This window comes from Felis catus, chromosome B1, assembly GCF_018350175.1.
Source record: "Felis catus isolate Fca126 chromosome B1, F.catus_Fca126_mat1.0, whole genome shotgun sequence".
Taxonomy (NCBI): Eukaryota; Metazoa; Chordata; class Mammalia; order Carnivora; family Felidae; genus Felis; species Felis catus.
In genome coordinates this window covers 76,524,021-76,547,294 of record NC_058371.1, presented here as the reverse complement: position 1 = coordinate 76,547,294, position 23,274 = coordinate 76,524,021, and the positions used below count along the sequence as shown (strand labels likewise).

General features: G+C 35.6%; 1 protein-coding gene across 6 annotated transcripts in view; it reads right to left on the bottom strand.

Moving 5' to 3' along the window:
• Positions 1-23,274, bottom strand: part of LRBA (LPS responsive beige-like anchor protein) — a 775,946-nt gene that overhangs the window by 573,858 nt on the left and 178,814 nt on the right. For all 6 annotated transcript variants that reach the window (XM_023252764.2, XM_045056857.1, XM_023252765.2 and 3 more), the window contains exons 23-25: positions 2,487-3,542; positions 1,105-1,283; positions 134-287 (exon numbers count right to left, since the gene is read on the bottom strand). In XM_023252764.2, the coding sequence (XP_023108532.2) occupies positions 134-287; positions 1,105-1,283; positions 2,487-3,542 (1,389 nt within the window). The remainder of the gene's footprint in view (positions 1-133; positions 288-1,104; positions 1,284-2,486; positions 3,543-23,274) is intronic.

Below are 23,274 nucleotides of genomic sequence, written 5' to 3'. Positions count from 1 at the left end.
GTAACTGTAAAAGATACTGTTACTTTTGGCTTAATGCACTTATGATGCATAGTAACCACCACATTCAAGTGTTAACACAGATGCATAACAGTAGCATTTTCACACCAATTTTATAGAGTAGTTAAATCCTTACTGTAGCCGATGTAGCAGCTGAAAGCAATGGCAGTATACCCCCACAAGCCATGACCATATTGTCCATCACTTGAGAGATGAGATGAATTGTGTTGTGTACAAAGATGACATTATCACTGCTATTCACGAAGTCCATAACTGTCTTTGTTGAATGGCTGTCCAAAGATAAATGATGTTTACTGATAAAGCTAAAGAAAGGAAATCACAGTTTGCCTACTTCAGGGGAGGGAGGATAAGACAGTGCGTTTGCTTCGTCTTTAAAGCTGAGGTAATGATAATGATACAACAGACATGTTGGGGATGTACTTCTTCACAAGATGTAGACCATTTCATATCAGGAGTTACTATCCATGCCCCTTTTCAGTGCTGAAACATATAATACTATTCATCTTGTATATAAAAAGTTGAATTATCCTTAACTGGGAACAAAATTGAGAAGTCACATAGCAAAAACTAAGAGGCAAATGGTGTTAAATGTGCAAATAAAAATAAATTTTCTACTAACATTTTCTTAGATAAAGCCATAACATGCTTTTAAACAGGATAAGTGTAGTATACAAGTAACAATAAACCAATTAGGCATTTCAAAAACATAAATCATACAATAGATAATCTGAAATATACAGATTTCTTATACCAAAACTATATTGGAGAATTGGGTGTTATAGAGTCCAGTTTTTTTTATTTTTAGTACTTATAGATAAACCAACTTAGCTTTTATGCTACAGGAAATCTTCAGCACATTTTTTAAAAGAAAAATCTCTGATTTTCAGTTTTTTGTAATTCAGACTGGGTAGCTCATTTCTACAATGGCCAATAAAAGTTAATTCAATAAAACCCTATCACAGAAATAATTTATATTCTACTTTTTAACTAATGTCTGAAATAAATTGCAAAATGTTAACTATATAAATTTCTTTAAACAAACACTAAACTTCATACACATCTTCTATAACAAACATATGGACATACCTTCTCCACATCTGTATATCTGTTTCTATTGAAAATAATAGATCAGTGAGCAAACGTTGATGCATTTGAGACCATTTGAACTCAGGAATACGAAACATAGCAGATCTGGAATCCCTCCTTTGTCCATTACCTCCATCTGGTGCTATTCCTTGACCTGGCCCCTCCTGTTGCCTTGACATCTAATACAGTAAATTTAGAAGAGTAATAAAATAAATTGAACTTCAAAGAAGGTATTAATAATAATAGCTCCTATGCAATTCATCTAACAAATAATCACATTTGAAGATACTAAGGAACCAAATTTACAGAAAAATAATCAATAAGTAATAACATTAAAACTTTAATACATTTAGGGACGCCTGGGTGGCTCAGTCGGTTAAGCGGCCAACTTCAGCTCAGGTCATGATATCTCAGTCCGTGAGTTCGAGCCCCGCGTCGGGCTCTGTGCTGACTGCTCAGAGTCTGGAGCCTGTTTCAGATTCTGTGTCTCCCTCTCTCTGACCCTCCCCTGTTCATGCTCTGTCTCTCCCTGTCTCAAAATAAATAAAACGTTTAAAAAGAAAACTTTAATACATTTAAAGCCAAGTTACCAAAAATGCTAACTACCGTAATTCAACAGTCATTAGCTTGGAACCATTTGGTATTACAACCAGCTAATGTATCGTTTCTACAAAGGAATCAAGAAGTTCTTAGATTTGAATATGAGGAGGAAAGAAAGGCAGTATCTGGATTATAAATTGGTTAAAATTAAAAACAAACATAAAGGTAACAAAATTAAGAACACCCAACAAAATAGGAAAGAGGGAGTTAAGAGCTGAACAGCATGAAAAATTATAACATGGAATCAACCACTGTCTCATGAATTATTCTGAGATACTAGTAAAGGAGAAAGCTGTGCCTCTTGATCTCAGAAAGGTTCCTCCACTCTTACAAAATAAACAAACCTCGTGGAACAATTTTAAACTACATGCTTCATATATAAAATTATACACTAGTAGGTGGTTTTGCAGGACAACAGCCCTAGATTTTTGTCAGAAAATTAATGTGCTAATAACTACGATTATGTTATCAAATAAAGGTAAAGACAAGTATTTCCAATATTTGCTTTCTAAACTAAAATTATTACAATCCTAAAACTTGAAAGTAGAAAGTAGTAACTTCTGGTGATCTTGTGGTAAAAATAATAATAAAAGCTGCCATTTAATCAATTCACACTAAAACCTTGTGCTAAAGAAAACAAATATAATCTTTACATTCATTGCATTTATATAATTGCAAATAGGACATGAATCAACTCCAAAAAAAATAAAATGTAAGTATATACACTTGCTCTATCTTATTTCAATGCAAATACACTTCAAGAATACAGTAAATATAATCACCTCAAGCACAGGCTGATGGGGGTGAGATGCTTCCATGTTTGTATTGGCCTTCAACTCCAATCTCTCAGTATCTGTAGCAACACTGGAAACGTCCAATTTAGCAATCCTCTGCTCAGAAGTAGTAGGAGACTCAAAGATATTACCAGGAGAATCACTAGGTAATTTGGTTTCTCTATCAGAGTTACTTGTTTTCTTCCCTTCCTCTAGCATTGCACCAATATCTGATTGTACAGGTGTCTGGGAAACAGTAGCATCTGGTGAGGTAGCCGGAGACCCTGATGCTGTCATAGTCAAGATTCCAGAGTCTTTGGAATCTTGAGTTTCGCTGTCCGTTTGCTTCTTATTTACAGATTCTTCCTCTTGAAATATTAATTTGTTGTCATTACTAAACATGTCCAGTCTTTCACTGGCTTCAGAGGCAGCTGGAGACAAACTATCTTCTTGGAGTTCTGTGCGTAGACTGGCTTCCTCAGTAGGACTACTTTCTACTTTCAGTTCTACATAATCATCATCATCTTCCTCTACTATAGATTTCTCCAATAATTCTGGCACCTCTGAAGCATCTTCTTCTGAAGGAGAACTTACAGAAGCAGTTACTTCACTAACAGTTATTATACCTTTGCCAGCTCTTTTAAAAGAATTAGAGGAAACAGTCTCACCTATTGTATCAGAAGATACTTCTAAATCATCTATATGAATTGTTTCATTTATCAGTGTTTCCTCTAAAGGGACTTCATCCAGTAACTCCTGATTTTCTTGACCAGTTTTCCTTTCTTCATTAGACGTGTTAGGAGTTTGCAGTCCAACGCTGGATGTAGAGTTTACTGAAATTGTCTTCTCAATACTTGACTTTTCATCACTATTTCTGGGGATATGAGTAGACACAGGACAATCCTTCATATCTGATTGCTGGGATGCTACTGAAACATTAACATCCCTGCTAATGACAGAGACTGCTCCAACTGGACTTGAACATTGCCCAATTTCTTCATCAACCTTTCCCTGGTGTTCCCTGAATATATTGGCAAGATTTTCTTTGTGTATTTCAAAAGTGACCTAGATGAAAAACATCCAGTCAAAATATGCAAAAAAGAAAGAAAAACAGAACATACAGTACATAAAATTAAAAATTTAACTATTTTTCAAATAAATGGTTTTATATAATGCAATAAAATAATTTTCCTAGAATATCCTTATCTTATAAAATAAACAAAAAGTCAATCACAAAAATTTAAATAGTCAAAAAAAATGAGAGCTATACTTAATGATGATAGGTAGCATGGCTTTAAACCACAGTAACATCCTTAGACTATTCTTAAACATATATATGAAAAGAATATACTATTCCACTGACCTCTATAAACTGTACCAGGATCTAAGTATATAGTGTTGTGAAGGGCTTTGTACACTAGATAATACATTGTTTTAACTGCAATGAAAATCCATTTCTACGTGACTTATCCTCAACATAGATTAAAAATATCAATTAATTATGCCCACTATTATAGCAGCTCTCCATATATTTATTTAGTAAAACTTTTTCTTACTAAACTAATACAAATTCAGCAATGAGAAAAAAATCCAATCTTTCCCCAAAGCTCAACATAATTTTCAAAGTCTAAACTGGTCAAAATAGCCTGCAAGTTCCAGGTTATCCATCCATCCATCCATCCATCCATCCACCCAACGCCACTTGCATGTGACTGACTAGTATGTATCAGGCACTATGAACATCAACTCTTATCATGCCTGGCCCTGCACACTTTTACCTCAATAATTTTCTTACCAAAGATTATTATAGCCACCATTATCTGGTTGCCACTGGTGTTAGAACAGGAAACACCCCTCAGAAAGAAGTATAATACAAGCAGAAAGTACAGACATAATTATAGTTTACCAATGTTAGAACTGTTTGTTCCTGTAACCTACATTATTATAATATATACAGCAAACTGAACCTTTAGTCAACAAACATTTATTGAGCCCTAGTATGGGAGGATGGTAGTAGATGACAGGAAAAGATGATTTTTGTGCACAAAGACCCATAGGCATTTTTGAATCATAGGTATGTATACATATGGGTAAAAGGCAAACAAATGTTTAAATAATGCACAATGCACACATTTTTTCAATAGCTATTTACTAACCTTCACTCATAATATATACAGTATGCTCATGCCTTAATAGGATACAGCTAAAAATAAAAATGTTTGGAAAATAAACATTTTACAAATTATAAATACTGGGGGAATTTTTCTGAATATTTCAAAATGTAATGCATATATTCTAAAGAATAAAATGGCACAGTAACATTAACAAAATATCAATTTATTTTATAACCATTTTTTTTAATGTTTTGTTTTGTTTTGTTTTAAATAGGTCCACACCCAACGTGGGACTTGACTCACAACCCTGAGATTAAGAGTCACATGCTCTACCAACTGAGTAAGCCATGTGCCCTGAACTAACTTATTTTAATTGACCAACTTCTCATTATCTAGTCAGCAAAATTTACTGAACACCCAAAGCATGCCAGGCACTGTGTGATGAACACAATGTCCTTGCCTTCATGAGGCTTACAGTCTAATGAAGGAGATTGAAAATAAATATACAAAAATATAAGATAATGTCAGTTAATAGTGAGAGATTTGAAGGCGAAAAAAAAAAGAAAATAAAAGTCTAGGTGGGATGATGTAGTAGAGTAACTGGGGAAGGTCTCTAAGGATATTATATTGAACAGAGATCAGAATAAAGTGAGACAGAAAGTTATATGAATATGAAAAGGAAAACAATTTCAGGCAAAAGAAAAAACAAATGCAAAGCCCCTAGTAGCCAAAATAATTGTGGTATGTTGGAGGAACAATAAACAGTAGAAAGAGAACTATAGATAAGGTCACAGAGGAAGGCATTGGCTAGATCATAGTTACAGAGAACTATAGACTGTATTAATGATTTTGAATTTTATTCAGAGAGAGAGCCACTAGAAAATTTTGAGTAAGAGTAAGACAAGATAAGTTTGTTGTTGTTGTTGTTGTTGTTATTAATGATCCGATTTCTTAAGGTATCACTTAGTCTATTTGGAAAACTGACTTTAGGGACATCATTTCTGCACTGATATGACAATTATTATTGTCTAGAGAAGGCAAGTTTCATACCACCAACCTCAGAGTGATTTTGAAAATAGATCCTTTATTTCAAACACAGTAAGTTTAGTTTTCAATAATTATTTGCTTTCATTTTACTCAATTTAAGGATTTTAAATTTTTTACTATAAAATATATCCATAAACATAAATACATACAATTTATACATACAGATCAAAGAGTAATTTTTTAAACCCAATACACCTACTATCCACATCAGGAAACGGAATACTACTACCTCACAATTCCTCTATGTGCCCATCCTCAACTGTACTCCCAACCTCCCTACCCCTATTAAGAGCAAATCAACATTCTTACATTTCTGTTGTTCCCTACCTGTTTGTTAACAGCTCTACTACCTATACAGTAAAAATACTTATCAAGTTTAGTTTGAGAAGCTAAATATAGCATAATCTTAGCCAGCCATCAAATAAAAGGGCAATATTGCTAAATAAATAAATAAATAAAGGCTATCAGAAGACAAGCTACAGTTCCTGAAGTTTCTCTTCAGTTTCTATAAGAGGGTATATAAGGCTATTTCTAGGAAGTCTGTTGGCAAGGCCATTAGGAAATATACAAGGCGTTAAGAACTAGAGCATCTATAAGGGGTAGTGTGGGCCAGGTAGTAGGTATCTGGCATGAATAACGTACAAGAAGTATACTACTTTGTATCTTCCAATTCTCACCATGGTCTACCTCTACTCTCAGAAGTAAATCAAAGCAGACCACTTTTTTGAGGAGAGAAGCATGAATGTACAAATGATCCAGGCAGGAGGAATACGGGCCTATCACATGTAGGTAATTTGTTCTCAGGTAAAAAAAAAAAAAAAGTTATAACGGCAGATGGCATTTCATTGACAATAGCTTCCCTCTATATCTGTCTCCTAAGTCAAACCATTCCAGTTTAGAAAGACTGTCGTATGTCTACTACATAGCTATCATTGCAGGATCTCCCTGAACCATGGTCCTAGAGATCCCTTCTCATCTCTCTTCCATGTTGCCTCTCCTTTTCCCTATGTCCCATATATTTGTTTAAAGCTCTCCTTTTGGTGTGTATATCCTCTGGCGCCTTCTCAAAAAATAAGTACATGTAAACTAAGTTTTTGAGACTTTAAAACATTTATTTTACCTCCATACTTGATTAATAGAGTATAAAACCATAGGTTGGATAGCATTAATCCCCAGAATTTGAAAGGTATTTCTTATTTCTGTGCTTCTGTTGCGAAGTCTCAGCCTACTCTGATTCTTTATCCTTTATATAAACTATTTTGTTCCCTGTGAAATCATATAAAATATCCTTGCTCTTAGTGCTTTCAAATTTCACAATGATTTTCAGCACAGATCTATTTTCATCCATTGTGCTAAACACCCATTGGGTCCTTCCAATCAAGCAACAAATATCCTTGGCTCTGGGAAATTTTCTTGAATCTATTAATTTATACCTTTGTCTCCTTTTTCACCTATTCTTGCTTTCTAGGATTACTATTTTTTGACACTGCACTGAATACTCCTCTAATTTTCTTACCATATCTCTATTTTCAATCCCTTTGTCTTTTGGTTCTACTGTCTCGGAGAGTTCCTCCACTAACCCTTAAACATGTTTTACATTTCTCCTATATGAGTCTGGGCTACTCACTTGACTTCTTACTGCTCATATTAAAATGGGTGGTACAAGGGGAAACACACACCTAAAAAATTTATATTTTAAATGTTCCCTGGTGTTAAAAAAGAAAATTCCCTCTCCTCTCTTGAGCACTTCCTGTAGAAAACCTGAAGTTCAGAATACAGTAACCCTTGAACAACACAAGGGATGGGGCGCCAAATCCCCCCGAACCTCACATGCAGTCAAAACTCAAGCAAAACGTGGGGCGCCTGGGTGGCTCAGTCGGGTAAGCATCTAATTTCGGCTCAGGTCATGATTTTGCAGATAGTGAGTTTGAGCCCTGTGTCAAGCTCTGTGCTGACAGTTCAGAGCCTGAAGCCTACTTTGGATTCTGTGCCTCCCTCTCTCTCTGCCCCTCCCCTGGCTGTGCTCTCTCTCTCAAAATTAAACACTTAAACAAAACTTTTTTTAATCAAGTAAAACTTGAATCCACAAAAACTTACTGACAGCCTACTGCTGACTAGAAGACTTACTGATAACATAAACAGTCTATTAGCATACATTCTGTATGTTGTATGTATTATATGTATCCCTATAATAAAATAAGCTGGAGAAAAGAAAATTTTAAGAATTGGGGTTCCTGGGTGGTTCACTCGGCTCAGGGTCCAACTTCGGCTCAGGTCATGATCTCACAGTTCCTGCAGCTCAGAGCCTGGAGCCTGCTTTGGATACTGTGTCTCCCTCTCTGCCACTCCCCCACTCATGCTCTGTGTTTTCGTTTCTCTCCCTCTCTCTCTCTCTCTCCCTCTCCCTCTCTCTCCCTCTCAAAAATAAACATTACAAAATTTTTTAATGTTAAGAATGTCTAAGGAAAAGACATTTCAAGTATATATTTATCCAAAAAATCCATATATGAGTATACCTGCTCAGTTCAAACCTATGTTGACCCAGGGTCAACTGTACTTTCTCTGGCATTTTGAGATGTATATAAATCTTGTGAAAAGGTAATAAGTCTTTGTGCTATTTCTGCATCCCGGGGATATCTTTCCTGGTGGTGTTCAAGTCATCTCTTTGAAACATGAACATCAAGAATGATGATGCCCTGCTTCCTGTTTCTATGGGAGTTTAAACCTAAGTATTTAGTTCCAAAATGTAACCTCCAGCTTGGCCAACGTATACAAGATTTTCTCTTTTGGATAAAAACAGCTACATGTATGTAATGGATTGTATCTGTCTGGCCATATAAAATGGTGAAATGCTTTTTTTGTCTTTGAAATCTCTTCAGTGGATAGCCTGATATGTGCATTACAGTCTGGCTTAATGCTTACTGATTATTTCACTCCTTTCCACACTTTGAAAACAGGGTATTTTGTGCTAACAGGAGCTTTTATTTTTAATTATTTCCCGAACAATATACTAATAAGGTTATTAACATACAGTTATTAAGAGATTAAATGAGTTCTATATGTAAAGTACTTAAAATGGCCCAATACCATTTTGGTAACTGCTGTTTATTTTTATTATAGAAAAGCATTATATTCTAGTTTCATAGTTTATAGTTACTCTTATCTCTCTGAGGATGTTAATAGTTATTTTTCTTCTGTTTTGTTTCTTCTCTTTGTGTTATCTGTTTTCCTTGAGTTGCCTCTATTGGTCTGCTTTGTTTCTATCTCCCATGTTAGATGCTTTTCTTAAAACTCTGATATAACTTGGTTTTCTCCTCAGGATTGGCAAAAGGAATGACATAGGGTCCAGGGGTTAAAAAGCTCTCACTACAGTGGGTAATCTACTTTTACCTTTACTATATCATGATCTGGGCACAGTTTGATTCAGACAACCCAAAGAAGGGTACACAGACAACCCAAAGAAGCATCTTCCAATGTTCTGCTTGCAGGGTTATGATCTGGTTGCCTACATTTTAGGAGCCAAACACGAAAAGCACAATGGTGGAAGTGTTGCCTTTGCACCCAACATTCAGTTGCACACAGTCTCTTAATCTCCCCACCACGTCCATTTTGCTAATATAAACAAAGACCAGCGGCCCTCTGTATTGCCCTCTCTAGATTCTGTAAGAATAGACTGGGATAGTGTTTTAATAGCACGGAGGAAGGGAGAGTAACGACGTACCAAATTGCTACTCAAACAATCTTATTCAATGTTTTTTGCTTCTAGCATACCCAACCCCCAATTCTCAGTTTCATATACAGATAGGCTTCCAGTTCCTAAGAATCCTGAGGGTTCTTTAGTGAAAATAAAGTTAGCTCTTAGCTTTCCCCACGCTAAGTTCATGATTTACTTTTCCCAATCTAAGTTAATACACCTATAGATCTGATCGCTAGACTCTAAATTTTACTGCTTTTCACTCTATTCCTATTCTCTCCATCCTGTGGACTTAGATATTTTTCAAAACCTTTTCATGGCATTTTTAGTAGGGTTTCAATATGAAGTAAAATTAGATGTTAGTGTTCAACTTTCCAGTTTAATCCAAAAGCTTTGTTTTCTCTAAGTCAGCTTAAATCAACATATACTTAGTTTCTGTTCATCTAGTTAGGAGCTATTTTCCAAAATCATTAAGCATATACCTTCCTTTTTTATTTTTTTAAAATAAAGCAATATTATGTTTGATTATGCTTCACACACACACACACACACACACACACACACACACACACAACCACAGAAACCATAGAGATTTTAAAGGCTATTCTTTGTAATTTCTTGTTAATAGTAACTGTAAACTACAACATTTTTACCCAACATTGAACAGAATCACTGAAATACCTTCTAAAAGTGCTATAAATGCAATATCCTTCTAAAAGTCTATGAGAATAAAGATTAAGATGAATGCAGACCCCTCAAAAAACTTGCTTGTATTTAAATTCAAAATACTTTCAGGTGCATTTCCTCTAAATCTATTTTGTTGGTTTTTTTTAATCATGAATGGATGTTCTATTTTGCCAAATGCTTTTACTGCATCTGTTGAAAGGATCACACGGTTCTTACCTTTTCTTTTATTAATGTGGTGTAGCATGTTGACTGATTTAATAATACTTAACCACCCTCACAACCCAGAAATAAAATACCATTTGATAGTGTTGAATGATCTTGTTAATGTACTGCTGAATTCAGTTGGCTAGTATTTTATGAAGAACTTTTGCATCCACATTCACCAGGGATATTGGCCCGTAGTTCTCTTTTTTAGTGCAGTCTTCATCTGGTTTTGGTATCAGAGTAATGCTGGACTCACAAAATGAATTTAGACTTTTTCCTTTATTTTCTACATTTTAGAATAGTTTGAAAAAGAATAGGTATTAAATCTACTTTAAATGTTTGGTAGAATTCACCTGTTGAAGCCATCGGATAAAGGCCATATATGAAAAGCCCACAGCTAATATAATACACTCAACAGGGAAAAACTGAAAGCTTTTCCTTCACAGTCAGGAATAAGACAAGGATGTCCATTCTCACCACTGTTACTTAACACAGTACTGGAAGTCCTACCCACAGCAATCAGACAACAGGAAGAAATAAAAGGCATCCAAATCAGCAAGGAAGAAGCCAAACTTTCACTATTTGCAGATGACATGATACTGTATATAGAAAACCCAAAGGACTCCACAAAAAAATTGCTAGAACAGATACATGAATTCAGTAAAGTCATAGGATACAAAATCAACATACAGAAATCTGTGGCATTCCTATACAACAAAAATGAAGCAGCAGAAAGAGAAACTAAGGAATCAAACCCATTTGCAATTGCACCAAAAACAGTAAGATACCTAGGAATAAATTTAAACACAGGGGTAAAAGATCTGTACTCTGAAAACCATGAAACACTGATGAAAGAAACTGAAAATAACACACACAAAAAATGGAAAGACATTCCATGCTCATGATGTGGAAGAACAAACATTGTTAAAGTGTCTATACTACCCAAAGTAATCAATATATCTAATGCAATCCCTATGCAAAATACCAACAGGTGGGGTGCCTGGGTGGCTCAGTCAGTTAAGCATCCAACTTCAGCTCAGGTCATGATCTAGCAGTTTGTGGGTTTGAGCCCCGCATCGGGCTCTGTGCTGACAGCTCAGAGCCTGGAGCCTACTTCAGATTCTGTGTCTCCCTCTCTTTATAACTCCCTCACTCATGCTCTGTCTCTCTCAAAAATAAATAAACATTAAAAATAATTTAAATACCAACAGCAAAATACCAAGAGCTAGAACAAACAATCCTAAAACTTATACGGAACCACAAAAGACCCCAAATAGCCAAAGCAATCTTAAAAAAGAAAAGCAAAACTGGAGACATAACAATTCCAGGCATCAAATTACATTACAAAGCACAAGTTGGACACAAATTGGAATGTAGACACAAACTGGAATGAAACAGGATGTAAAACTCAAAAAAACCCCACAACTATATGGTCAATTAATCTTCGACAAAACAAGAAAGAATATCCAATGGGAAAAAGACAGTTTCTTCAACAAATGGCGTTGGAAAAACTAGAGAGCGACATGCAAAAGAATAAAACTGGACCACTTTCTTACACCAAACACAAAAATAAATTCAAAATGGATAAGAGACTGGGAAGCCTGGATGGCTCAATCAGTTGAGCATCTGACTCTTGATTTCAGCTCAGGTCATGATCTCAGGATCACAAGATCAAGCCCCAAGTCAGGCTCCATGCTGAGCATGGAACATGCTTAAGATTCTCTCTCTCTCCCTTTCTCCCACTCCCCCACTTGTGCTTTCTCTCCAAAATAAAAAATAATTTTAAAAAATGGATTAAAGACCTAAATATGAGACCTAAAACCATAAAAATCCTTGAGGAGAACACAGGCAGTAAATTCTTTGACAATGGCCTTAGCAACTTCTTTCTAGATATGCCTCCTGAGGCAAGGGAAATAAAGACAAATAAAAAGCTTCATCAAAATAAAAAGCTTCTGCACAATGAAGGAAACAATCAACAAAATTAAAAGGCAGCCTATAGAATGGGAGAAGATACTCACATATGACATTATCTGATAAAAAGTTAGTATCCAAAATCTATAAAGAACTTAACAAACTCAACAACCAAAAAAATGTATAATCCAATTTAAAACATGGGCAGAAGACAAGAATAGATATTTTTCCAGTGAAGATAGCCAGGTGACCCAAAGACACATGAAAACATGCTCAACATCTCATCATCAGGGAAATAACATATCAAAACTACAATGAGATATCACTTCACACCCATCAGAATGGCTAAAATTAACAGCACAAGAAACAACAGTTGTGGTGAGTATAAGGAGAAAAGGGAACCCTATTACACTTTTGGTGGGAATGCAAACTGGTATAGCCACCCTGGAAAACAGTATGGAGGCTCCTCAAATAGTTAAGAATAGAACTGCCCTATGATCCAGCAACTGCACTACTAGGTATTTACCCAAAGGATACAAAAATACTAATTCAAAGGGATACACGCACTCCAATGTTTACTGCAGCATTATTTATAACAACTAAATTATGGAAAGAGTCCAAATGTCCATTGACTGATGAATGGATAAAGAAGATGTGGTATTTATATATAACAGAATACTACTCAGCCATTAAAAAGAATGAAATCTTGTCATTTGCAATGACATGGATGCAGCCAGAATATTATGCTATGCAAAATAAATCGGTCAGAAAAAGACAAATACCATATGATTTCACTCATATGTGGAATTTAAGAAAAAAAAATGAGCAAGGGGGGGTAAAAAAAGAGACAGATAAACCAAGAATCAAACTCATAACTTTAAAGAACAAACTGTTAGCAGAGGGAAAGGGGGTGGGGAATGGGTTATATAGGTGATGAGGATAAAGCAGTGCACTTGCTGTAATGAGCACCAGGTGTTATACGGAAGTGCTGAGTCACTGGATTGTACCCCTGGAACTAATATTACATTGTATGTTAACTGGCATTTGTACCCCAATGTTTATAGCAGCACTTTCAACAAGAGCCAAATTATGGAAAGAGCCTAAATGTCCATCAACTGATGAATGGATAAAGAAATTGTGGTTTATATACACAATGGAATACTATGTGGCAATGAGAAAGAATGAAATATGGCCCTTTGTAGCAACGTGGATGGAACTGGAGAGTGTTATGCTAAATGAAATAAGTCATACAGAGAAAGACAGATACCATGTGTTTTCACTCTTATGTGGATCCTGAGAAACTTAACAGAAGACCATGGGGGAGAGGAAGGGAAAAAAAAAAAAAAAAGAGGTTAGAGAAGGAGGGAGCCAAAACATAAAAGACTCTTAAAAACTGAGAACAAACTGAGAGTTGATGGGGGGTGGGAAGGAGAGGAGGGTGGGTGATGGGTATTGAGGAGGACACCTGTTGGGATGAGCACTGGGTGTTGTATGAAAACCAATGTGACAATAAACTTCATATTTAAATAAATAAATACATAAACAAACAAATAAAAACTTAAAAAACAACAACAAATGGAGGTTTCAGGACCACACGCTTATCTATAAATAAATAAATAAATAAATAAATAAATAAATAAATAAATAAATAAATAAATCTATAGCTCCCAAATAAAAGATACTAAGTACAAAAACATAAAAAATAAAAATAAATTTAAACTGTAGAATTTTATATATACAAAATGCCAGAAAAAAACTTTAATGTGAGTTATCAGCTTTATAGAAAATAAAAGGGGTATGTTCTGAGGAGAAAAGTAGTAAACATGCAAGAACAATCAAAGATAAATAGACACAAATAGGTTAGGATAGTTTCTAAAGCCCATTCTCAGGGCCAGTAGCTGGAAAAGAGAAAGCCTTTGGCACTAAGTTTGGAAACAGACCCAATGACTAATCTCACCAGTCAAATAACTCGCTTAAATGGTCACTGGTGTACTGTTCTAAATGTATGCTATTTCCACTGCTTTGCTGGTCACCAAGGCATAAAAATATCTAACAGCAATCAGGCCATTAAAACAGATGTGCATCTAGCAAACTGCCATATATAACAAAGTCATGTTCTCTCAATCAAAATTTATTACAATATTATAGGTTAGTGGCATTCACAAGATGGGCTACCAAAAACAGAAGAGTTTTCCATTCTCGTTAAATATAAACAATTCAGGACAAATGAACACCCAAAAAAAACTGATCATAATATGTCAAGATGATCACAGATATGTGAATATAAGTTTGAATCAATCAAACATAAAAAACAAGAGAGGCATCAAGTGAAAACAATCATGAATGTTTTACTACCCCAGAGTACCAAGTTATAGAGACTGAAAGCACCATTGCAAACACCCAGAAAAACATGAAAATCAACAAAGTGTGAGGTGTCAGAATGTAGATAAACAATCAAACTTTTAGTGATTAAAATTAAAAATAAATACAAATAACAAATAAGCTGCAACATTGGATTTGTTGCACCTCAAACTGCAAAATTATGGCAAGAGTGTGCAATAAGTGCTTAGTTAAGATGGGAAAGGCATGAAATTTGTGGGTAGAAGACATGAATGGTAAACCCATTCCAACTGACAGTAACATGTTGTGCCAGAAACCACTGAGCCTCAACAAAGACTTTAAGACGTTAAGCAAGAGATAACCTGAAAAGAGTGACATCAAGCCATTTACTGCAAGGGATGGTCACACAAATTCAGTAACAGATTTGTCCTGAAAAATACAAACATTACTAAATAGGATGTATCTCCTGATGAAGTAGTGGCTGCCACATTTGTGGCAGAGTTAAGGAAATTAATTACAAAGAAAAGGACACGAGGGTGCCTGGCTAGCTCAGTCGGCAGAGTAAGTGACTCTTGATGTTGGGGTCACAAGTTCAAGCCCCACACTGGGTGTAAAGATTAAAAAATAAAATAAAGTGACTGAACATTTATAAATGAATAAACAAATAAATAAATTGGGGTGCCTGGGTAACTCAGCTGGTTGAGTGTTGAGCATCCAACTTTGGATCAAGTCATGATCTCACAGTTTGTGGGGGTTTGAACCTTGCATCGGGCTTTGTGCCGAAGCCTGGAGCCTAGAGCCTGCTTTGGGCTCTGTGTCTCCCTTTCTCTCTCTGCCCCTCCCTGTTCACGCTCTGTCTCTGTCTCTCTCAAGAATAAATAAACTTTAGGCAAAAAACTCTTTGATCTTGGCCGCAGCAACTTCTTACTCAACACGTCTCCAGAGGCAAGGGAAACAAAAGCAAAAATGAACTACTGGGACCTCATCAAAATAAAAAGCTTCTACACAGCGAAGGAAACCCATCAGCAAAACTAAAAGGCAACCGACAGAATGGGAGAAGATGTTTGCAAATGACATATCAGATAAAGGGTTAGTATCCAAAATCTATAAAGAACTTATCAAACTCAACAACCAAAAAACAAAGAATCCAGTGAAGAAAAGAGCAAAAGACATGTATAGACACTTCAGCAAAGAAGACATCCAGATGGCCTACCAACACATGAAAACATACTCAACATCACTCAGCATCAGGGAAATACAAATCAAAACCACAATGAGATACCACCTTACACCTGTCAGAATGGCTAACATTAACAACTCAGGGAATAACAGATGTTGGTAAGGATGCAGAGAAATAGGATCTCTTTTGCCTTGTGGGAATGCAAACTGGTGCAGCCACTCTGGAAACAGTATGCAGGTTCCTTAAAAAACAAAAATAGAACTAACCTACGACCCAGCAATTGCACTACTAGGCATTTATCCACGGGATACAGGTGTACTGTTTCGAAGGGACACATGCACCCCCATGTTTAAAACAGCACTATCAACAATAGCCAAAGTATGGAAAGAGCCCAAATGTCCATCAGATGGACGAAAGGATAAAGAAGATGTGGTATATATATACAATGGAGTATTACTCAACAATCAAAAAGAATGAAATCTTGCCATTGGCAACTACTTGGATGGAACTGGTAGGTATTATGCTAAGTGAAATTAGTCAGAGAAAGACACAAATCATATGACTTCACTCATATGAGGACTTTAAGAGACAAAACAGATGAACATAAGGGAAGGGAAACAAAATAATATAAAAACAGGGAGGGGGATAAAACAGAAGAGACTCATAAATATGGAGAACAAACTGAGGGTTACTGGAGGGGTTGTAGGAGGGGAGATGGGCTAAATGGGTAAGGGGCACTAAGGAATCTACTCCCAAAATCATTGTTGCACTATATGCTAACTAATTTGGATGTAAATTTTAAAAAATAAAAAATAAAATTAAAAAAATAATATAAATAAATAAATAAATAAATAAACTTTTAAAAATCAAAACTAAATAACAATTTTTTTTTTTTTACTTTTTCAGGGGCGCCTGGGTGGCTTAGTTGGTTAGGCTTCCAATTTGGCTCAGGTCATGATCTCATCGCTTGTGAGTTCGAGCCCTGCATCCGACTGTGCTGACAGCTCAGCGCCTGGAGCCTGCCTCGGATTCTGTGTCTCCCTCTCTCCCTGCCCCTCCCCCACTCGCACTCTGTCTTTCTTTGTCAAAAATAAACATTAAAAAAAAGCAAGCAAGCAAGCAAGCAAGCAAGCATGGGTGACAACCATCTTGTTAGTGAAATGGTTCCATCAATGCTTCATCCCAGAAGTGAAAAAATAATTGGAAGAGGAAGGGTTAGAATTTAAAGTCCTGTTATATACAATGTACCTGGCCATCCTGAAACCTGAATTTTGGTATGAAAATGAAAATGGCAAGGTTGTATTTTTACCTCCAAATATGACCTTATTGCTTCAGCCCTGTGACCAGGACATCATTTGATTTGTCAAGGCCACCTCCACCCATCTAGTATTTGATTACACTCAATCAGCAACTGATGAAGACCCTAATCTAGACATAATGCAATGGTGGAGATCATTCCTTACTGCTGATGCAATAACATTCATCAAACTTCAATGGATGAATTAAAACCAGAAACTGTAAATGTCAGCTGGAAGAACTTATGAAGTCAGCAATGATTTTAAAGCCTTCTCAGGATCGATGGAGAAGTTAGGAAAACCATTCACTCAGCAAGACAAATTAGTGGAGAGGATTTGCTGAAATGCTTGATGAAGTAGTGGAAGAACGTACTGAAAGCCACTGAGAAATGTTAACAAATGAGGAATTGGAAAAACTTGTTGAGTCATCTATGGAGGAAGAAATGGAAGCAGAACTGGCAATGTGGACATTATAGAAATTTGCTTAAGTATTTCAAGTTGCACAGAAACTGAAGGACAAAATTATGGAATATGATCCTCAGAAGGAACAGAGCATTAAAGTCACCCATATGATCACTGAAGGATTACAACTTCTGCAGCAACATTGACGAATTAAAAATAAAGTCAACAAATTCCCATTACAATGTTCTTTCAAAAGGTTTTTTGCAAAAACAACCTTCAACTACCGAGGATCCCTTACCACCGACATCATGTGCTCCTGACATCCCACCATCAACACCGCTCAATGATCCAGGATCACCTGAAGCAGATGATCCTCCTTCTGACATACTGTCAGAAGGTCAACAGTAGCCCTAATGCTACATCACAAAACCTACATCATACACCTCACTTCCTCTCATCACACAGGCATTTTATCATCTCACATCACAAGAAGAATGACAAGTACAATACAGTAAAATATTTTGAGATAGACCACATTCACATAACTTTTATTACAGTATATTATACTTGTTCTACTTTATAAGTAGTTACTGTTGTTAATGTCTTAATTTATAAATAAAAGTTTATCACAGATATGTATGTATAGGAAAAAACACAGCATACACAGGCTTTAGTACTATGCACAGTTTCAGGCATTAAGTGGGGGTCTTGGAACATATTCCCCCCGGATAAGGGGGAACTGGTGTAGTTAGTTACATAGAAGTGAACTTCTCTACTGGTTATCATCAATTTAAGGAATTCCTCCTACATTTCCATTGCCTTCATCAGAGCCAACAGAAGATACTTATTTTTGCTATCACAAATTATCTTGTACAGATATGTTTTCATGATGCTGTTGCTAGTATTCACTGAAGTTACAACTTTTCATGACTATCAGCATACTTTCTTTCAACCATTTGATTAGACTTTTCCTTCTAAAGGTGAAGTATATTTCTTCGTCATATTCTATCTACATTCATAACCAGCAGACAAACTTTCAACTGCCCATTTAAAAAGACAGGTTAAAGGATATCATTTAATGTTAAAAATCCAAGAACAAAATATGGCTTATGTAATACACATTTTAATTCAAAGCAATGTACATTTTCATAAAGTACAACCTGAATGTGCCACAGGGAATATCTTTTCTTCTGTATTATACTGATTTGCAGTCAAATCTGTTGTAAATAGTGTTTTGTATTTCCTAAGCAAACCAACTTGTTAACTCTTTCTTCTGTAAATATAAATATTAGAAAAGCTTTCAAAATTCTGAACTTGATTTTGAAATTTCTCTTTAATTTACTCCAATACTCTAAAAGCTAAATGGCAATTGAGCAATTATCAGTGTTGTTATCTTTTTTGATACCGTTTTTCCTAAAGGTATTTGTGACTGATAATTCCTAATTAATTACCGGATATTGTTCTAAATTACCCAGCTAAAGCACTAGTCATTAATCTTCACAATCATTTGACAGCTAATCTATAGCTGTTTGTAATGTTTGGAAAGCACTTCTCTAAACTACGATTCTCATGAGCTAATAACTACAACATTTATTTTGCCATTACTTTCAACTTAATTGTCACTCAAATTTACTAATTAGGAGATAAAAGATTGATACAACAATATATCAACAGATTAACATTATTAATCTATATGTTTAAAAGACTTTAACCGATAAAGATTCAGCCTTTTGAATGTTAGGCTAAGTTTAGCAACCAACCTTCTTTACTAAGCAAATGAATCTTTTTCATGTGTTATTTTCCTATGGAAATATCAGCTGAATATTACATGTTAACTTCTAATTCTTAGGTTACCAACATTTCATAGTTGATAAATAAGATATCTATAAACACAGCTGAATCTCCCTATATGGGATATCAATCAGCATGTCTCAAAATGATCACTACCACACAACAGGAGACCTTTTACATAGGCTCGGTCCCACAGCTTGCAACAACAATGTTGCAAAGATAACAGATACAATAAAGTCAAGTTATTAATATTCATAAGGTTATCAATCTTATTTTAAGGTTATAAATTTTTACTGCTCTATTTTATGCAAAGCATCTTGGTTACAAATCTAAATACTCTGGTTCAAATCTAAGTTCCTAAATGCTTCCTTATTACAACCTTACTGGAAGGGTATCAAGCATAAGGCTAGGCTACTACTTAAGAGAATTAGTTATAAAAATTTTTTTTTAAGTTTAATAACAAAGGGAAACAATCCTGTGAGGAAAACAAGTCCTATAATATAATTTGCACTATATATTCATCACATAAAAAACTTAAAAGTATTGTTTGAATAGGTAGTATATTTTGATAAGGTTCGGAATGCACTACCACAAAATATGGCATGTTTTCATACTGAATATTTTAAGATGAAGGAATTTGAGAAAAAGCAGGTGCAGGAAGAACTCTCTGACCTCACCATTCTCATCCGAAGTAGATTATAGAAACACCAGGTTCTAAAAGAACTCTCTGATCCCCTCCTGCTCTCCGAAGCCTCTCATGTGAGAGGTGCCCTCCCTATAACCCAGAGGAAAGGAGCTTCCTTATCTCAGAAGATACATGGATGCCAAAAAAAAAAAATCCAAATGAATAGGCCTCGCTAATTTTCCCCCAGTTTACTACCCTTAGCTCATACCCTCTGTCCTATCATGTTTTCCCATGACTTTCCACTCTTCATCAAACCTAGTATAAAAACACTCAGGCTTGGGGTACCTGGGTGGCTCAGTCGGTTAAGCACCCTACTTGGGCTCTGCTCATAATCTCATGGTTAGTGAGTTCAAGCCCCACATCAGGCTCTCTGCTGTCAGCGCAGAGCCTACTTTGGATCCTCTGTCCCTCTCTCTCTCTCTCTATCCCTCCCCTGCTCGCTCATGCTCTCTCAAAAGTAAGTAAACGTTTAAGAAAAAAAAGAAAAAACTCAGGCTTAACCCTTTCTTTGGGTCTTTCACTTTCTAATAAAGGCTCCCATGTACTGTAAAACATATGCTTTCCTTCTGTTAATCTCTATTTATCAGTTTAATTTTCAGGCCCAGCCTAGGACTCTAAAAGGGTCAAGAAAAAGATTTTCCTCCCCTAAAATTCACATGATTCAAATATAAAACAGTATGTAGTTTAAGTTTCTCTCCTACCACTGTCCTCCCTGGCACAATTCCCAACAATCAGGCAACCAGTTATTTCTTATGTACCTTCCCAGGGTAGTTTCATGCATATACAGACGTAAATTCTCACTCTCCCACTTGTTTTATTAACATCCAAAGTACAAACTGCTCCACAATTTCTTTTGTCATGTAATATACCTTGGTGAACTATTTCAGGATAGTTTTAATTTTTTTATATAGCTAAAGTAAATTTTGAAGGTAGTTTTCTACGGCTTGTTTGATGTCTTCTGTCCATTTTTCTATTGGGCTTTCTTTTGCTATCTTCTTCTAGGAAGACTATAACCTTTTTTTTTTAAATGTTTAGTTATTACTGAGAGACAGACACAGAGCGTGAGCAGGGGAAGGGTAAGACAGGGGGAGACACAGAATCTGAAGTAGGCTCCAGGCTCTGAGCTGTCAGCACAGAGCCCCACACAGGGCTTGAACTCACAAACTGTGAGACCATGACCTGAGCCGAAGTCAGTCCCCTAAGCAACTGAGCCACCCAGGCGCCCCTAGGAAGACTTTATATGTTAGCAATGTTACCTTTGCACTGGTTCTAAATTGTTTTTCCAATATGTCATATGCCTTTTGACTTTGCTTATAGTATTGTTTTTTGATCACAAAGTTTTTGTTTGTTTTAATGTAGTAAAAAACTATTAGTCTTTCCTCTTTAATGGTTCTAGATTCTAAACTACAGTCAGAAAATTCTTAGACAATCTAAGGTTAAAGAATACTGCTCTGGATTTTCTTCTAGTACCTATTTATGGTTTCTCTCCCTACCAGTTAATTAATCCATATTTTAAATTACCTGGGGATCCAACTTTTTTTCCCCTTAGATGAAACTTCTATTATACAAATACCATTTATTAAAGAGTCCATTTTTCCCTGCTGACTGGAGATGCATCATTTATAATATGCTAAAGTCTTTATGAAATTTCATGTATTTTTGGACTTTGTATTTCCCAGGTCAGCCTATCTCTTCATGTGTCAATAATACATTTTGAAAATTTATGACATTTGGTATGTTGTAGTATTTAGTAGAGTCAGTCCCCTTGTCATTGCTTGTTACAGAGTTTACCTGGTTATTTCTATGTATTTTACTGTACTGTTCCTTAATGATTACCTTTAATAATTAAATCGCTTTCTCCCCACAAAAAGAAAAATGATTGGTTAGTATTATCTCAATACTTCACTAAATTTACAAAATAATCTAAAGAAACATCATGTTACTATAACTTTATGATGTTGAGTCTTCCTATTCTAGGAAATATGTTTTTCCATTTGTTCATGCCTTTTGTGTACCCTTTGGGAATATTTTAAAGACTTTTTCAGGGGCGCCTGGGTGGCTCAGTCAGTTAAACATCCGACCCTTGATTTAACGGCTCAGGTCATGATCTCACAGTTAGTGGACTAGAGCCCCACATCAGGCTCTGCGCTAACAGTAGCAAGAAGCATGCTTAGGATTCTGTCTCTCTCTCTCAAACATTTTAAAAAAGATGTTACGTTTTTAAAAAGAATTTTTTAAGTAATTTGAAGTGTAGTTCAGAGTTTTATATACTATATTACCAGCAATATACAGAAATTACATAATTTGCCTAGAAATACCTTAGAAGCACCTGGAAATAGCAGAATAATGCTGACACTTAAGTTTGGACTTCAGCAATAAATACTCATTTGCAAGATAGAAAAGGATTAAAAACAAAGAGAGATGATGTGCAGAAAATTTTTTAATAATGTAGAGGCACCTGGGTGGCTCTGTCAGTTAAGCATCTCTTGATTTCAGCTCAGGTCATGATCTCACAGTTTCATGACTTCGAGCCCCAGAACAGGCTCTGTGCACTAATTGCACAGAGGCTGCTTTGGATTCTCTCTCTCCTTCTCTCTCTGCCTCTCACCTGCTCGTGCTCTGTCTCTCTCAAAAATACCTAACATTAAAAATTTTTAACGTGCATAAGAATGGATGGTCAAAGAACATGGTTCATTTAAGACACTTGAGTTATTCAGTAAAGCAATAAGATTAAAGTATTTCTAGAAGTGGTGAACAATAAAAACAGTAACTATGCATGTGAATGCTAAACAGGCATTAGACTATTTAAGGCTTTGTGAACCCAGAGAAGGAGATGAAATTTTATCCTACAGGTAAGGACAAGCTTTATTTACCCACCACTTGAAAAGGCAACTACATAATTTACCACAGAAAAATTAAAAAATTATTTTCAAATGGATTTGACTTATAAACCATACTATTCTACTCATATGTAGCTTAAAATAAACCCTCTACAAAAAAAAAATGAAAAGAGTAAATAACAAAAAATGGAACATATCTATATATAATCTGTCAAGGAAAGACAAAAAGCAAAGTTTAAAGTAGAACAACTGTATTACATTAAAAAAGACTCTCTCCTGGACCAAAGTTAGTCAGGCTCCTCTGATCCTGCTACTCAATTAAGCCCTGTCTTTGCCATACCTGCATCTCTGAGTTTCAGCAAGGATCTTGTTAAGTCAGTTTAGAGAGAATCCCCACCCTCCATATCTTTTTTTGTCTTTTTGTTTCCAGTTTTTACTTAAATTCTGGTTAGTGAATATGTAGGGAAATATTGGTTTCAGGAGTAAAATTTAGTGATTCATCATTTATATATAACACCCAGTGCTTATCGCAGTAAGTGCCCTCCTTAAGGCCATCACCCATTTTGCCCATCCCCCACACACCTTGCTCCATCAACCCTCAGTTTGT